This window comes from Pleurodeles waltl, chromosome 11 (assembly GCF_031143425.1).
Source record: "Pleurodeles waltl isolate 20211129_DDA chromosome 11, aPleWal1.hap1.20221129, whole genome shotgun sequence".
NCBI lineage: Eukaryota > Metazoa > Chordata > Amphibia > Caudata > Salamandridae > Pleurodeles > Pleurodeles waltl.
The window spans coordinates 4628804-4645648 of NC_090450.1; the positions used below are offsets into that span (position 1 = coordinate 4628804).

General features: G+C 49.3%; 1 protein-coding gene across 1 annotated transcript in view; it reads left to right on the forward strand.

Moving 5' to 3' along the window:
• Nucleotides 1–16845, forward strand: part of LOC138265210 (probable cation-transporting ATPase 13A4) — a 389906-nt gene that overhangs the window by 65102 nt on the left and 307959 nt on the right. The window contains 3 exon segments of the mRNA XM_069212761.1: nucleotides 13085–13156; nucleotides 13159–13230; nucleotides 15991–16061. Of these exon segments, the coding sequence (XP_069068862.1) occupies nucleotides 13085–13156; nucleotides 13159–13230; nucleotides 15991–16061 (215 nt within the window).

Genomic DNA, 16845 nt, shown 5'->3' on the forward strand with positions numbered 1-16845 from the left:
GGCAGCATAAACTGCAACTCCGATCCCTGGCCCGTACAAACGTCCTGCTAGCGGCGCCCGGGCCCCCCCTCGAGTGGGTCCGCCCGTCGATTAGTGCACTGCCTGGGGGCTGCATCGACGCCCGCGACCGGAAATGAGCTACCGTCGCGCAGATGGCACTCGGTCGGATCGCGGCCTGTCCCTGATCTTCAAATAACACGCTCGCCGAGGGCGCTGCGAAGAATCTCTCGCTGCCCGAAGCTGGAGCGCAAGCTCGTGTTCCATCGCTGAGGAGCTCCATCGTGGATTTTGCCCGGAGGTGAGAGGTGGCGCCGGCCCGTCGTGGGCATTCTGGTGGGGCGGTGCCGACTGGGCCACCCCTGTTGCATTGTCACCCCTGTCGGGTTAAGCCCTGCCGGAGCAGGCTTACCCGTTCGTCACCCATCGTGGCAGGCAGCGGCTGGGGCTCTCCGTGCCAAGGCTCCCCCGCTAACTTGTAGCAACACAGCGTCCCGCACCCGGCCTGGAGGTCGAGCCGCGCGGGATACGCCTCTTCTCGCGACCCGCGGCTGGAGCTCGGGTTCGCTCTGCATTGATCGGGGGCACCGCCCCAGACTCCATCCGGACCTGGGCGCTGATATCGCACGCCAACCCGTGAGGGACACCTCGTGGGGGCGGCGGCGGCTGGATCCTCTTTGCAGCAACGTGGCCCATCGCGGGTTAAGACCTGCCGGAGCGGGCTCTCCCGCTCTCCATTCATTGAGGTAGGCAGCTGGTGGGGGTATCCATGTCCTGGCTCCCCCTCGCTTACCGAAAGCAACACCGCACCCCGCACCCTGCCCAGTGGCTGGACCATGCAAAAATTTGCATCAACGGGCCCAACAAGCTGCGACCAATACTTTTAAACACCGCATCCTCTGCAAACAACAGCGCCTAACTCTGCCATACAAGACCCTCTGGTGCGCAGGAAGCGCTGCGCTGCGCAGCGGCACATCGTATTAGGGCGCATACCCCACGGAGTGGCCTGCGGGAGCAGGTTCACAAATTAATCTATCCCAGTGTTGCGGGCTATGCCGGACTATTAATCGTGGTCATTCAAACGCACTGATTTGACGTGGATTGTTTCACTAGCACACTGTGCCATAACTGTAGTCCCTACTATATGGATCCTTGCCCAGTATTGGCCCGGGCTCCCCCCCGGAGGGGCGAGGCAACAAGAATTCAGCTATTCGTGTGGGGGAAAAGCGCACAACGGATCTGGCCGATCACGAGAGGTGAGCCTATCGGCGACATTTACCGAGTCGCAGAGCATACACGCATTGATCACCCCCCTTGGGACACAAGATAACCAGAGCAGCTGCAACCTCTAATATACTACACAGCGCACTGCCCCTACCCCATTAGACTTATAAACTCACACCAGCACCATAATTATTCAGCTCCACAAGTGATAGTTAATGTGCCAGGCTACTACTCATCTACATCTTCGTTTTATCTTCGCCTTACTCCTCCTCAACACCCAGGCTGAACTGGCATGACACTTGACTTGTCCGCACACACTGCTCCGCGATTTCTTAGTACGCTAACGTCTAAGCGCTCCCGCACTTGCCAAATGGTCAAACCAAAGACCCCACGAGCACCTTTGGGCAAAATGGACCACGCCACCCCACCCTCCTCAGAGGCCCACGCCACCACGCAAGTGGCTTTGCAGAAGCTGGAACTCACCCTGCAATCACACACGTCACAATTTGAAAAGATACTACAAGCCATCCTAGACACTAAAACTACTCTAGAAGCTAAAATAGTTTCGGTAACAGAAGACCTTAACATACTTCGCACTGACCAACACGCACTAGCTGACAGGGTAGCCGAACTTGAAAAAGACACTGTAACCCTTCCCCGCTCTGTGAAGGATCTCCAATCGCAACTAGCTCATTTATCAACAGAGGTGGATTCCTTAAAACGCAAAGCTGAAGATGCAGAAGGCAGATCTCGCCGCAACAATATCCGTATGGTGGGATTCCCTGAACGGGCCGAAGGCCTCAGTGCTGAATTATTTATAGAGCAATGGCTCACTGACACTATTCTCAAAGATAATATCCCGAAGTTCTTTTCTGTCGAAAGGGCACACAGGATTCCCGCCAGATCTCCCCTACCTGGCTCACAACCACGTCCGCTTATAGTAAGACTCCTTAATTACCGTGACAGAGACCTTATCCTACAGTTATTCCGCAAATCTGGCCCGGTAAGCTTCGAAGACGTTGTGATTACAGCCTACCCAGACTTTACAGCAGAAGTACAGAAGAAACGAAACTCTTTCTACCACGTTAAGGCATGTCTCCGAAAACACAACATCAAGTATGTGTTGATGTTCCCTGCCAGACTCCGGGTGCAAGATGACACTCGCACACTCTTCTTCACCTCTCCGGAAGACGCCTGGACCTGGCTACATGCCAAGGGTCTAACTGACCCGTTAGACACAAACACTCTGGGAGACAATAGACCCTCCTCCACGTCGGGTCGTAGACAGCGCAAAAAACAAGGCGCTAAGCCCTCGCCTGAACAAGTGCAAACTGAACGTTCCCGGCTCCTGCAGGCCACATCCAGATTCGTTAACACGTCGCCAACTGCTTTCTCCATTCAAACGGACGTCGAGCAGGAACAAGATGCAAACTCTGACTCAGCTGAATCCACGCGTGGTCCTACCCTCACACCACGCACAGCGGACGATATCTGCTAAGCAGCTGGGTTCTATCTGTTCCCACGAATTGAGGACAGCGTCACAACTCTCCTACACCTCCTTCTGGGCGCCATTGGTGTCTTCCTATTACGTTGCGTGCTCCGCTTGTGCCCCTGGGCGGCACACTACATCACGAGTGATTCGGGCAGGGTAAACCCATGACTCTGCACCAATGCTCCCCGGCACCCCCCTGTTCCATATGGACCATTCTCTCGAGCCAGCAGTTGCTGGAATTGTTTCCTATTTTTTTATTCAGTTGTTCTTATATTTTGTTTTAGAGTGCACCTTTTTATTTAGTTGTTGGTTCTGTCACATGCTAGTTAATTGCAAACGCAGCAGCAAACGTACATGTCATATCTATTATAGAAATAGGATTGCAGCTCACAATATCGTAGTCATTGGCTGCCCAATCTTAGCGGGCGAGCATCACAATGCTTTCATGCTGTGGTCAGCAGACACCCATTCCCTCGGCCACACGAAAACCACAAAAACATCATGGCCACCCAAACTCATCAAAGCCTTCTGAAATACAAGGTGCTCACATGGAATATTAGAGGTATGGCAACTCCACGGAAGCGGCAAAGGGTTCATGCCTTTCTCAAGAGGCATCAGATACACATAGCTCTACTACAAGAGACACATCTCTCTAAATCCACGCTGGAAAACACACGCTCGAAATGGAAGGGGCAATTGCATGGCACAACTTCTTCATCATTTGCCCGCGGGGTAGCGATCTGGATCGCCCCCGGGGTCCCATTTACCATATCTCATACACAATGTGACTCAAACGGTCGGCACGTGATAGTTGAGGGCATCCTAGATGGGTCCTCTTTAGCCCTAGTTGCACTGTACTCCCCAAATGCAAACCAGCGTGATTTCCTATCCACACTTTCTACAGGTAACCTTAGTGACCCTATGTTGGAGTGCATGTGGGGGGGCGACTTCAACAGTGTCTTAGACACTCAAATAGACCGCTCGTTTCCCCTGCTTACCTCAGCCCCTTCCAATCGCGCCTCTCAAGCACTAGCAAGTTGGGCTTTAAATAACAGCTTGAGGGATGTATGGAGGATGGCCCATTCCACCCAACGGGAATACTCTTATTATTCCCCCACACACAAGTTATATACCAGAATAGATATGATTTTTGTATCTGCAGCCGTAATTCAGAAAGTGTGCATATCTGAATACCTAGCGCGCACTATATCAGACCATAATCCTTTATGTGTAACATTGGCCTGGGGTCACATGCACACTCGCATACCAACATGGCGATTGCAGCCGGAAGCTCTTTTAGACCCCCCCTTTCAAGCAGATATATCTAAAAGATTAGCTGATTACTTCCTGATAAATAAAAACACGACATCATCCCGCTCTATAGAGTGGGATGCCCATAAAGCGGTGATACGGGGACACTGCCTTGCAGCCACGGTGGGGGTGAGAAAAGTACACAAAGAACTATAAGCATTAGAGGTAAAACTCCACAATGCAGAGAACATGGTCGTCAGGGACAAGTCCACACTAGTAACACTTAACTCGCTTAGGGCTGCCCATAAGGAAGCAGACACCAGACTAGGCAAACATGACTACAGACACTATATGACAAGACAGCACGCTGAAGGAGACAGATCCGGTAGACTATTAGCCTGGCTGACCCGACAGCCCTCGCAGCCAATGCCTATCGGCGCGATACGCCTAAACCCCGACGTTATCGTCAACACTCAGTCAGGCATCAACGAAGCCTTCTCCACATATTACCGCACACTTTATACGTCTCCTCCCCCTCCACCGGACAAACACCTAACTGATATACTACAACTTGTCTCTCAAAACCAACTTCTCCTTGATAACACCCGTACTCTGGATGGCCCCATTACCATTGAAGAGCTGCACTCAGCTCTGGCACAAATGGCGCGCAGCAAAACCCCCGGATCGGATGGACTACCGGTGGAATATTTTAACTCCCATGCTAGTCATCTCCTACTCCCGTTCGTAGAGGTGTTCAACGAAGCACACCATAACTTACAACTGCCAGATTCTATGTGCGAAGCTTTAATAGTTGTCCTTCCTAAAGCTGGTCGTGACCTCCTCGATGTTAAATCATACAGGCCGCTCTCCCTCCTCAACACAGACTGCAAACTATTAGGGAAAGTATTAGCGAATAGGCTCCTCCCCTATCTACCAAGCTTGATACATCACGACCAGTCCGGCTTTATCCCTGGTAGGAGCACCTCCTAAACATCAGGAGGCTGCTCCATATAATGTACAGCAACACAGACACCGAAGCGGTCGCCCTCTCCTTAGATATTGAAAAAGCGCTTGATACACTAAGCTGGAACTATCTTCATTGCACACTCAAGGCGTTCGGTTTTGGTCCCGGCTTCATCAGCTGGATCAAAATGCTTTACTCTAAGCCCACAGCACGTGTCAAAAATGGCCGCATTATCTCCGAAGTATTCCCCATAAGCAGAGGCACCAGACAGGGCTGCCCATTGTCTCCCTTGTTATTTGCCATTGCCATGGAGCCATTAGCAATTAAACTAAGCAGCTGCGCACATATATGGGGCATCCCGGAATCTAACACCCATCATATTATATCCCTATATGCAGATGATGCCCTGATTTACTTGCGTAATCACTCTGCCTCCTTGGCAGGAGTGTTGAAATTGCTGGACTCCTTTGCCCTCGCCTCTGGACTGCATGTCAACTGGTCCAAGTCCAGTATTTTCCCTCTTATCTCCATCCCGGTTGACACACATACGACACTACCGCAGTATAAACTACTGTGGTCATACGCAACCTTTAAATACCTCGGAGTGCAGATTTATCATTCTATTATAGATCTAAAAGAGGGCAACATTGACAGAGTACTAAGCTCCACCCGCAGCTCAATACCATTTTGGAGCTCACTCCCCTTATCCCCGATGGGTCGGGTAGCAATAGCCAAGATGCTTATCCTCCCGAGGTTCCTATATTATATCACTGCCCTCCCGGTGTGCCTACCACGCTCCTTCTTTAGCAAACTGCATTCAATACTAACCGACCTACTCTGGGGCAAAGATAGACGCAGAGTAGCGCTGACCATAACACAACACCCGCAGGAAATGGGTGGGCCGGGCATGCCCAACCTTGAAAGATACTACGCAGCCGCTGAACTGTCGTGGCTGTCTGCATGGCTTCGTGATGTCCCTTCCACCGAGGGCGTAATGCTGCAGTCATGTATGACCCCACAAAAGCTGCTGCCTACATTGATATCTAGCCCTCACCCCCTATCCCCGAAACTCATACTGCTGGAAGCAGCTCGCTTCTGTTGGCGTAGATATGTACAAGGCAGGACTCCCTTCCCCCCTTACTCACCCTTGCTACCGCTGTTCCAATTGCCGGGCACCCAAACTATCTCAACACATCATAACACACGGGACATAAATACACTGAAGGTGGGCGATCTATACTCCAATTCTGCGCTGTACTCCTTCGCGGAACTGGTGTCTGCCGGGGTGATGCACAATGGGGCCTTCCTGACATACAGCGCCATTAAACTGCTTCTTAATAAGCTTTGGGATGTCGGCAATGACGAACCTCTTGAGTCCCCATTGCTCACTACTATCCTTACAATAGGTAACACAAAAGGTACCATAACTAAAATATACAAAAAATTACTAGCAGCAGTCTGTACCACCCTGCTGCACGCTAAGGCACGTTGGGACACGGTCCTTTCTTCACCATTACTACAAAAAACTTGGATCGCTGCTCTTGCAACGATCAAATCAATATCCCGAAATCCTCATTTACGTTACACCCAATTCAATTATATCCACCATTCTTACTTATCCCCAGCCCGCATCCAAAGAATATACCCGAACACAACTCCGTCATGCCCAAGATGCGCTACCCCAGCAGCCGACTTTTACCGCATGGTTTGGAGCTGCCACTCAATAAACTTGGCCTGGCACCGTGTCACAGACGTCACAGCAGACATCTCGTCCCTTTTCCTATCCCCCACAGCAGAGTCCTGCTTATTGGGCATACGTCACCGTACCAGGGGAGATAAACAGATACACAGATTTATAGACCTAGCGTTTGTTGTCTTCAAACGTCTGATAGCAACACATTGGAAGGCTCCACATGTCCCACCCCACCTGGTTTGGCTTCGTGACTTACACAGTCATTCACAAGCCAAAGCGCAGACACTCAACCTACTGCAACACAAAGGTCTTATTGAGGAGGGCCCCGAAAACTGGAACACTTTCGTGGTGGCAATAGAAGCGCGGGATGACTTGCACCCCCCGTGAATAGCGCACCATACATAACCCTTACAGTCCAGGTTGATACGGTCAGCATGATACTTGAACTGCCTCAATCTCATTTATTGTCATTACTGGTATTCTCACTCTTATCCTCAAAGTATCAATGTGCTACACCAGGCTGCTTTCATTGCACTTAAGCCTTCATGCAAGATAAACCCAGCTCATTCAACACTAATCCTGATCAGCATCCCGCCGCACGCCGCAAAACATAATCCTCGCCCCAATTATGTCCTCCGCTCTACACATACTTACACATATCAGCTGTACTCCTTCCTCTTACCTCTCCTAACCTTTGTCAGTGGCGGCCAACATCAGCAATGACATTAATCACGCTTAGCTGCATCGTTATTCGGCAAGTAGTTGTCGTACAGTATTTAAGTTGAATGTTTCTTCCTTTTTTGCTCTGTTAGCAAAACCTTATGTTTGTTTATATCTTATTTTCTTCTCTTTTTTGTATAAGTCACTATGCAATAAGGCTGCGCAAGTTTATATATGTAGGCAAATAATTTGATAAATCATTAACAGCCAATGTACTGTTATGTGAATGCTATGCTCAATAAACAGATTTAAAAAAAACAAAAAAAAGGTGAAACAGGCCTACGGTGAAGCTGCCAATACAAGTAGGAGGGCAAAGTGGGCAGAAGAGAGCCCATGTGCAGTGAACATCAGATAATGTATTGGGATGACCATCAAGAACATTGTCTATTTAATACCTATATTCCAGACAAATGAGGATCGATTGGGAGACAAAAATGGGGGAGAAGAAGATGGATCTAGCAGTTAGACAATAGTGGTGTAGAGGAGGTTGCCTGCTGGGGAGGGCTCTGGGATGCTGACTCACATTATTATGAATGTTCCTGGTTTGTCGAAAGTTGATACTTATACTTTTTGTTTTTCTTCTATTTGGAAGTATTGGGTGCCTAGAAAAGATGGGAATGATGGGTACATGGAGAAAGCATATCAACAATTTAATGCACAGTTATGTCATGATAGGGGATGCTCAGAGGCTTGGAATTCAATGGCAGATTTATTAATAGGTTGCGTCGCTTTTGCACTAGGCAATGAGGTGCAAGTGTGACGCAACTCTTAAAGTGTGATTTATCAAGACTAACATGGCCTTCAGTGGCTTGATAAAGCCAGAGTAACATAAAACAGTGCAAATGGCTGTGTTGCGTTACTCTGCCCCAGGGAGATGTTCCATTGGGGGTGTGTGGGTGTTCCTATGCAACACCAATAGATTTTCACACATTCCCAGATTTACCATAAGTAGTAGACCTAGGAATGAACCAAAACTGCTACGCCTCAGCAGGTGAGGCATAAGGAAGGAAAATATGTTTATTTCTCCTTCTATTTTACTCTTTCCATGTGTGCTGCATTCTGGAGCACACGTAGAAAGATCAAAAAGCCTCAGGGGAATGTTTTTGTGCAGGGAGGTGTCCCTTCCTGCACAAAAACAATCCCGCCTACAAAGCAGGCACCCTTGCACCATGGACAACAGTGCCTGCTTTGGTGTCAGGCAGCACATTGTGTGTCAACACTGAGAAAAGGCAGGAATGCGCTGTATTAGGCGGTGTCTCTCAGTGCAGCACAGCGGCTTGCTGAGCTGCTCCGGACTGCACTGGGTCACATTAATAAATGTGTCCCTCAGTTTCTTAATGTTTAACACGAGGGCTTTGAATTCCACATTTAACATGATCACAACCAGGTGTAAAAAAAGGTGCTGCGGCCTCCGATGCAAAGGTCCCAAAAGAAGTGTTAACAAGTGCACATGCAGTCGTCCAAAGACTGAAAGCATAGATCAGGAAAGGTACCACATATGTAGTTAGGATGTGAAGAAACTAAGGGCCTTATTACGAGTCTGGCAGTCACAAGACCGCCAGTCTCGCGATGGCAGTCAGACCGCCGTGCTGCAGCATTCCGACCGCCATATTACAGGTTTGGTGGACCGGCTCGCCAACAGACCGCCATCTCCACCAGGATCCAATATCCCAATGGGTTGACAGCGGACCTGCTTGTAATCAGCCACGGCGGTGCTGAACTCAGCACCTCCCTGCTGATTCCAACCCTGTTCTCCTCCAGCCTTTTCATGGCGGTTTCCCCACCATTACTTTTAAAAAGAATGGAAACAACTCAAATCAATGAAGTTAAACAGAAAAACGTATATTGATTACAGTGACGTCGCCGGGAGTAAATTTAGGCCCTCATTCTGACCCTGGCGGTCGGCGGAGAGACGGCGGTCGGACCGCGAACAGACCGGCGGTATTAAAAATGGCATTCTGACCGCGGCGGTCCCCGCCGCGACCGACCGCTACTTCTCCACTCCGACCGCCGCGGCGGTCATGACCGCGGGGCTGGAGTTTGCGCACTCCGGCCCCGCGGTCGTCCCAAGACCGCCAAGGGTATTATGACCCTGCCTACCGCCGCGGTTTCTTGCGGGCGGGAACCGCCGTGCGAACCATGGCGGTAAGCACTATCGGGGCCAGGGAATTCCTTCCCTGGCACTGATAGGGGTCTCCCCCACCCCCCACTACCCACCCGAGTCCTCCCCCCACACCCTCCACCCCCCTGCCACCCCCCAGAGGTGGTACGAACCCCCTCCCCACCCCCACCCCGACATGTACATACATGTACCCCGACATGCACACACCCCCAACATGCACATATACACACCCCCTACACACACATACACAACGGGGACACATACCCGCACACATACATGCCGACATGCGCACCTGCCGAACAGCACACATTACCCATAGACACAGCAGCACCCCTCTACACACTCACACGCACACCCCCATGCACGCACACATCACACAACACCCCCCCACCCCCTCCCCTCACGGACGATCAACTTACCTTGTGCGTTGGTCCTCCGGGAGGCGACGGGAGCCATAGGGACGTGACCGCCAACAGAAGACCGCCAACAGAAGACCGCCACACAGAAATGTGGGTCGTAATTCTGGGGGCGGTGTTCTGCTGGCGTGGCGGTGGAGGTTGACCAGTCTCCACTTTCCCGCCGACCGCCAGTGTGGCTGCTGGCGGTATTCCGGCGGAACGCTCCCAGCGGTCGGAATACGCGCAGCGGCATACCGCCGCGGTCGGCGGTCTTTACCGCGGCGGTAACTCGGCGGTCTTGCGAAAAGACCGCCAAGGTCAGAATGAGGGCCTTAATGTTGGGACTTGAAGATATGAAAAGAAATTGTGCTTTTTTCATATAAGCAGTCAATGGAGGTAGAAATTTGAATATACCAAAGGTCTGCTGATTTAGATCTTGGCGGAGGGGAATACTCCATCACAAACTGACTGACTGTCCCATTTGGGACAGAGAGGGTCATTCTGACCCTGGCGGCCGGTGGCCGCCAGGGCCACCGACCACGGGAGCACCGCCGACAGGCTGGCGGTGCTCCAATGAGCATTCTGACCGCGGCGGTTCAGCCGCGGTCAGAAGCGGAAAGTCAGCGGTCTCCCGCTGACTTTCCGCTGCTCATTGGAATCCTCCATGGCTGCGGAGCGCGCTCCGCAGCCATGAGGATTCTGACCCCCCCTACCGCCATCCAGTTCATGGCGGGAAAGCCGCCATGAACAGGATGGCGGTAGGGGGGGTCGCGGGGCCCCTGGGGGCCCCTGCCGTGCCCATGCCAATGGCATGGGCACGGCAGGGGCCCCCGTAAGAGGGCCCCAAAATGTATTTCACTGTCTGCCTTGCAGACAGTGAAATACGCGACGGGTGCAGTAGCACCCGTCGCACCTTCCCACTCCGCCGGCTCGATTACGAGCCGGCATCCTCGTGGGAAGGTCGTTTTCCCCTGGGCTGGCGGGCGGTTTAACTGGAACCGCCCGCCAGCCCAGGGGAAAACTCGTAATACCCGCCGCGTCTTTTGACCGCGGCGCGGTAATTTGGAGGGCGGGATCCTGGCGGGCGGCCTCCGCCGCCCGCCAGGGTCATAATGAGGCCCAGAGTATTCTCCTCCGCTGAGATTTAAATCAAGCCCATAGTATTAAAGGACAAACGTCAGCAAACATCAATATCACAAAGTACTGATCGAAAAAGCAAAAGTTCTAAACCTTCTTCACTAGATCTTCAAAAGTTGCCAACTTTTCAGGTAATGCACTTTGGATTTCATTACATGGACTGAATGAGAAAACACCTTTTCCCCCTTCCAAACAGCGCCACATTGAAAAGTCAAATTACAGCTGATCTTGCCAGGTTACTGCAGAAGGATGGATCTCACGATATTGCTTAGACTTTCTCCTCTTCGCAGCCTCCAGAGGTCGTCCACGGCAGTAGTCACTCTCCTTAGTAATTTCTAGACCGTTTGAGCCATTGGGAGGTCGATAAGAAGAGAGTTGTTCTGGTTCTGAGGGCAACCTTCCAGTTTCACTGACTCAAAATAAAGCTAATGGCCCGCCAGTAGTCTTAAGTAGGCAGATCGGAGTTCTTGACACGTCACAGCAACCTGCCAGCGAGCGGCACTTCAGGAAGCCCAGTGGCCGGACAGATTTCAGATCAATAGCTTATTCAGGCCTTTTCACGCCTGTTTCTGGGATAATGAGATTTGTGACTGAAACTAATTTGGGACAAGCTTCAGGGAGGCAAACTGGTCTTTTAACAGGCAGAACACTACATCATTCATTCTTATCCCTGTGATATTTAAAATAAAAATATATGTTGATATATGATTATTTATTTTATTGCTAATTAAGCGTATCTACTTTATCGTTAGTCTGAGTTTCAAAGAAGTGCATTTCTCCCTTTGCACAGACTTATGCTTGAGTTGCTGATAGGGTCGCACTGGAAACGTTTCATTTAGCCCATGTCACCGTTTTAACATGGGTACTTGCAGAAAAGTTTTACATTTGGCACCATGCATCCGACCTTGCTGTTACCGAACACAGGGCCTGATTCTAACTTTGGAGGACGGTGTTAAACCGTCCCAAAAGTGGCGGATATACCACCTACCGTATTACGAGTCCATTATATCCTATGGAACTCGTAATACGGTAGGTGGTATATCCGCCACTTTTGGGACGGTTTAACACCGTCCTCCAAAGTTAGAATCAGGCCCACAGTGTCATCTGACTTATCCACTGTCAAATTAATCACTTTCAACCGAGTGAAATAGATGCTTTAAAGCACATATACTCGTATTTTACACCGCATATAATTTGTAGATCCCTTGTGGCTCTCATGCATGACTATTTGCTAACGTACACAGTTGACAAATTTGCCAATAACTGTTGAAAAAGCTTGCAGTGCTCTGGGAAGAATGCAAGCACCAATGTACTAAGAAGAACCTCCTCACTGCTCTGAGGTACCAAATGTCCAGTTCCAGAAAACAAAACATAGACGCATTTGAGGCAAAGGTGAATTTACATACAAGGTATCTCTACGCCGTTTGCTTTTCTAACAAATGTTTACGGACATTGGAAAGGAAAATGCAATTATGGTTTACAAAGTGGCCCGTAGGGAGAAGACTGACTGCCCATCAACCCCCCATAAGGAGTAAACTTACGAAGCAGAAAATAGCCCATAAAAAACACGGTGCTTTAGAACATTTTTATTTCACATTTCGATGTTATTTGCATACTTTCCCCATCTTATGAAATGTTTTGTTTGACAACAGATCTCTGCCAAGAACCCTGGTCAGCCACAGCAGGCTCTAGGCGATTTTTCAGTTATTTACTCCTTCATGTTTGTATAGAAATCCATTAGCTTTTTAAAAGCACTTGAGTTGTAAACTGCACCACTCATCTCTATTTAAAAAAAAAGATTTTTAGCAGTAGAGACCTTCTTCCCCAAAATCTTCCAGCGAGGGTAGAGATTGCTTGCAATGTCAAAATAATTGTTGCAAGTGATAGTCATTTTAATGTATTGAAATGTCGTTCGATAAAAAGCATGACATGTAATGGAAATAACAACACTGCTGTGCAGGGTGCATCTTCCATTGAGCTCTGTCAGTACTGCTGGAAAACTACTGGGACACATCCTTGATGCTGACAACAACCGCTAATTCTGCTGTTCCTTGGATGTAGACTCTCATGTGACCTCTTTCTTTAGGACGAGTCTAAAAACTACTCCCGGAAGAAGGTGAGGTGGATCTACCTGGCGGCGCTGTTGAGCACGCGAGTGGCGAAGATGACGATCCAATCACAGCCGACAAGCATGCCGCGGTCAACAGAGCCATCATCAAACCAGAGAAAAAGGTAAACCCATCGTGGGCTCTGGTAGATTTTTGAAGTGAGGGAAATATATGGGCATGAATGAATGAATGAATGAATGGATGCATTAATGAACAGGGTATTTACAGAGCATGCTGTCACTCACAAGAGAGCATCCTGCTGCCACCTTGGATATCAACTTAATTTAAACGTGGGGACACCCGAGGAAAGAAACACATCAGACTAGATTGGGCAGTGGCGGGGAATCATGGGCAAGAGATAGCCAGGTCTAAAGATGCTTTCTAAAACGTCATCGTGCTCAATATTGGTCAACTACATGTCACTGATGACTGGTCACAGAAAGGTCTAAGGTTCTTGAGCCCCTTTAGGTGATGGATCTCTTTTCTTAGTCAAAAAGTTGGGGGGGGGGGGGGGGAGTCACGTGTCTAATTCAGAAGGAGTTTTATAGTGAAATTCATAATTTCCAGATGGTGGAATTATTTTTCCCATAATTATGCATGCAAAATTCCCTCCAATACTAACAATTTGCATGGGGTTGGACTGAATTTTTCGAAACATCCTCTAAGGATGATTCGCTTATTTTTCCAAAATGAAACTACAAATCGGTTTGCATGTTTTGTCATCTCATCCCAGATTGATTCTGTCAGTATTTATTTACACAGTTTCAAAAAGGGGTTGGGGAACGTCTGAGGTTTTGCTGTCACTTACTTAAATGACTTCAGTTAGGACGTTTTCTGAAGGCTTCACTGGACCTATGGAATTGAAACCACAGTCTTGCCACAGAGACGCCATGCCCTCCCCAGGCTGTGTGCCCTCCCCAGGCTATGTGTGCCTTGATTCTGGGTTACATGGCCAACGTTTTGTGCAGGTTTCTCCAGTGTTTTTGGTGTCTTTCCTAGAGCCTGCAGCAAATATGCTGTTTTTTTGGTGCTTGCAGCCAGCTGCCTGGTGGGACACGTTAGGCTGCATGTCAGGGTGTCCACATCCCACTATTTCAACCATATAGGAGCTTAGAACGAGGGGCCTAAAGATGGCTTGAAGGAGAAACTGCAACATGGATGGGTCATGGTCCCATTTGGAGAGTGGGAGAATGTGGACACCAGCGGGGACAGAAAAATAGAATGAAATGGTGATTTCCCAGGGGCACACAAATTATCCAGATGAGGAACCAGGATTAAATACACGTTTCCTGGTTCGACAATTTCCAACTAGCACAGTTCACCTCAAGGGAGGAGGCAGTGAGACTGATGGGAAGCCCAAAGCACCGCCCTCCCAGGGAAACGTCACTGTATCATGGGCCCTGCCCAGATCTATAACTCAGTGCTTTTCTTCATTGTGTTCAGGCAAAGTAACTCTCCTTGAAAGTGTCTGCTGTTGTGTCCGTCTACAAAACGTTTCTCTGCACATGCAAAGTGTCTACACGTGCTCAACGTGCCTTATGAACAATTATTTGAAATTGATCGACCATATTCTGAGCCGAAATGTCTTGAATGGAAACGTGACGTAATGGGTGCAGGTGAATGTGCCAACTGCTTCCTATATATATGTGGTGACTAACTTTCAAACCAGGATTTTATTTTGAGTATGTCTGTGTGTGTCTGTGTGTGTGTGTGTGTGTGTGTGTCTGTGTCTGTGTGTGTGTGTGTGTGTGTGTGTCTCTGTGTGTGTCTGTGTGTGTGTCTCTGTGTGTGTGTGTGTGTCTGTGTGTGTGTGTGTATGTGTGTGTGAGTCTGTGTTTGTGTGTGTGTGTCTGTGTCTGTGTCTCTGTGTGTGTGTGTGTCTGTCTGTCTGTCTGTGTGTGTGTCTGTGTGTGTGTGTGTGTGTGTCTGTGTGTCTGGCTGTGTGTGTGTGTCTGTGTGTGTGTGTCTGTGTGTCTGTGTCTGTGTGTGTGTTTGTATCTGTCTGTGTGTGTATCGGTGTGTGTCTGTGTGTGTGTGTCTGTGTGTATGTGTGTGTGTCTGTCTGTGTGTGTGTCTGTGTCAGTGTGTGTGTGTCTGTGTGTGTGTGTGTCTGTGTCTGTGTGTGTGTGTGTGTCTGTCTGTCTGTGTGTGTGTGTGTGTGTGTGTTTGTGTGTCTGTCTGTGTGTGTGTGTGTGTCTGTGTCTGTGTCTCTGTGTGTGTTTGTGTCTGTCTGTCTGTGTGTGTATCGGTGTGTGTCTGTGTGTGTGTGTCTGTGTGTCTGTCTGTCTGTGTGTGTGTGTGTGTCTGTGTGTGTGTCTGTGTCAGTGTGTGTGTGTCTCTGTGTGTGTGTGTGTGTGTGTGTCTTTGTGTGTGTGGTATTCTTAGTCACTGCACTGCAGAATCCTTCGCTGCTACTGTTGATTGGTGAGATCCTTGCTTACACTCATAAGCATACCCCCATCTGCCTCTGCTGTGACCCAACCCCATTATTTTACCAGACTAACCTACTTTATGATTCTGCTACATCACCTGACTACATCATCCTACCACGTCAGCCTACCTCCAAAACTCACCCTATCACCACCTCGGACCATCCGCCCACCCCGTCACATTACGTTACCCCAGCCAATCACGCGAAGACAGCATTCTGTCCCATCTCTGTATTGTTTCAACATGCCATGAATTTACAAGGGACTGCGATGTGCCAGTCAGGTAGTGGCCATTTTTCCTATGTTTTAAGGGGAGACAACAAACACTTTAGAGCTGGTTAGCAGTTGTAAAGTGTCCAGAGTCCTAACATCAACAAGAACAAACTCAGCTAAAGATTTGGAGGACTAGCCAAAGGGTGTTAGCTCTAACACTGTGTTTTGTTTTGTTTTTGCAGGTTCGATTTATTCGGGTTCAGAAGATACGATATGTGTGGGACAGCACCGAGGACCGCTTCATGAAGATCGGGTATGTTTGGATTTCTCCCTGCCGCTATTTGATTAAAATACAACTCAAGAAATAGTCAGGCCTCCAGCCTCCATAGCAGGTGTAAGGGTTGTTATTGGTGCTCGTGTGTAGGCGGGGTCTTTGGATTTCTTTGATCTTTACTTGGATTGAGTCAGCTATTGACCAATCAAGCCCTGCCCACAAAAATAAAATTGGGCTAACTGATCAAGAAAAATATGGATAATGTTGGGTGGTTGCTTCCTATTGTTTTTTGCTTAAATAGCAGGACTCTTGGGAATTCCACCGAGGGTGCTGTGCAAGAAGACCAGAAACACTTAGATGAAGATGAAACAATTCAAGTTTGGTGTCAAACTATATGCCTTCTCTCCCCACAATGAAGCCCGTTTCGAGGAATAGCTGCCCACTAATTTGCCACCTCCTTTGTGCCATGGCCAAGCAGACTGTGCTTTTTCCATCACTTGCAGCCACGAAGACAGAGTTCTGACCTCTGCCAGGCAGCCTGGGTCCTCCCAGAGATCAAAACAAAGTGCTGAGGTGGACAGGAGGTCACCCCCCCACCTCCCTCCCCCATCCAGGCTAGTAGAAAGAGCCATCAGGGCGGTGAGCTTCAAATGCTGCAAAGCTCCTGATAGCCATCTGCCCTGTCCTCCAGCGAGGCAACAGCCCTCCCCCTGCCCCAGGTACATTTGCTCATGGTCAGGCAGGAAATTTGGTATGCAGGACCGTGCACACCCGCAACAGGCTGACCACACCACCAGGGTGAGCAGTCTGACCCGTGCACCGA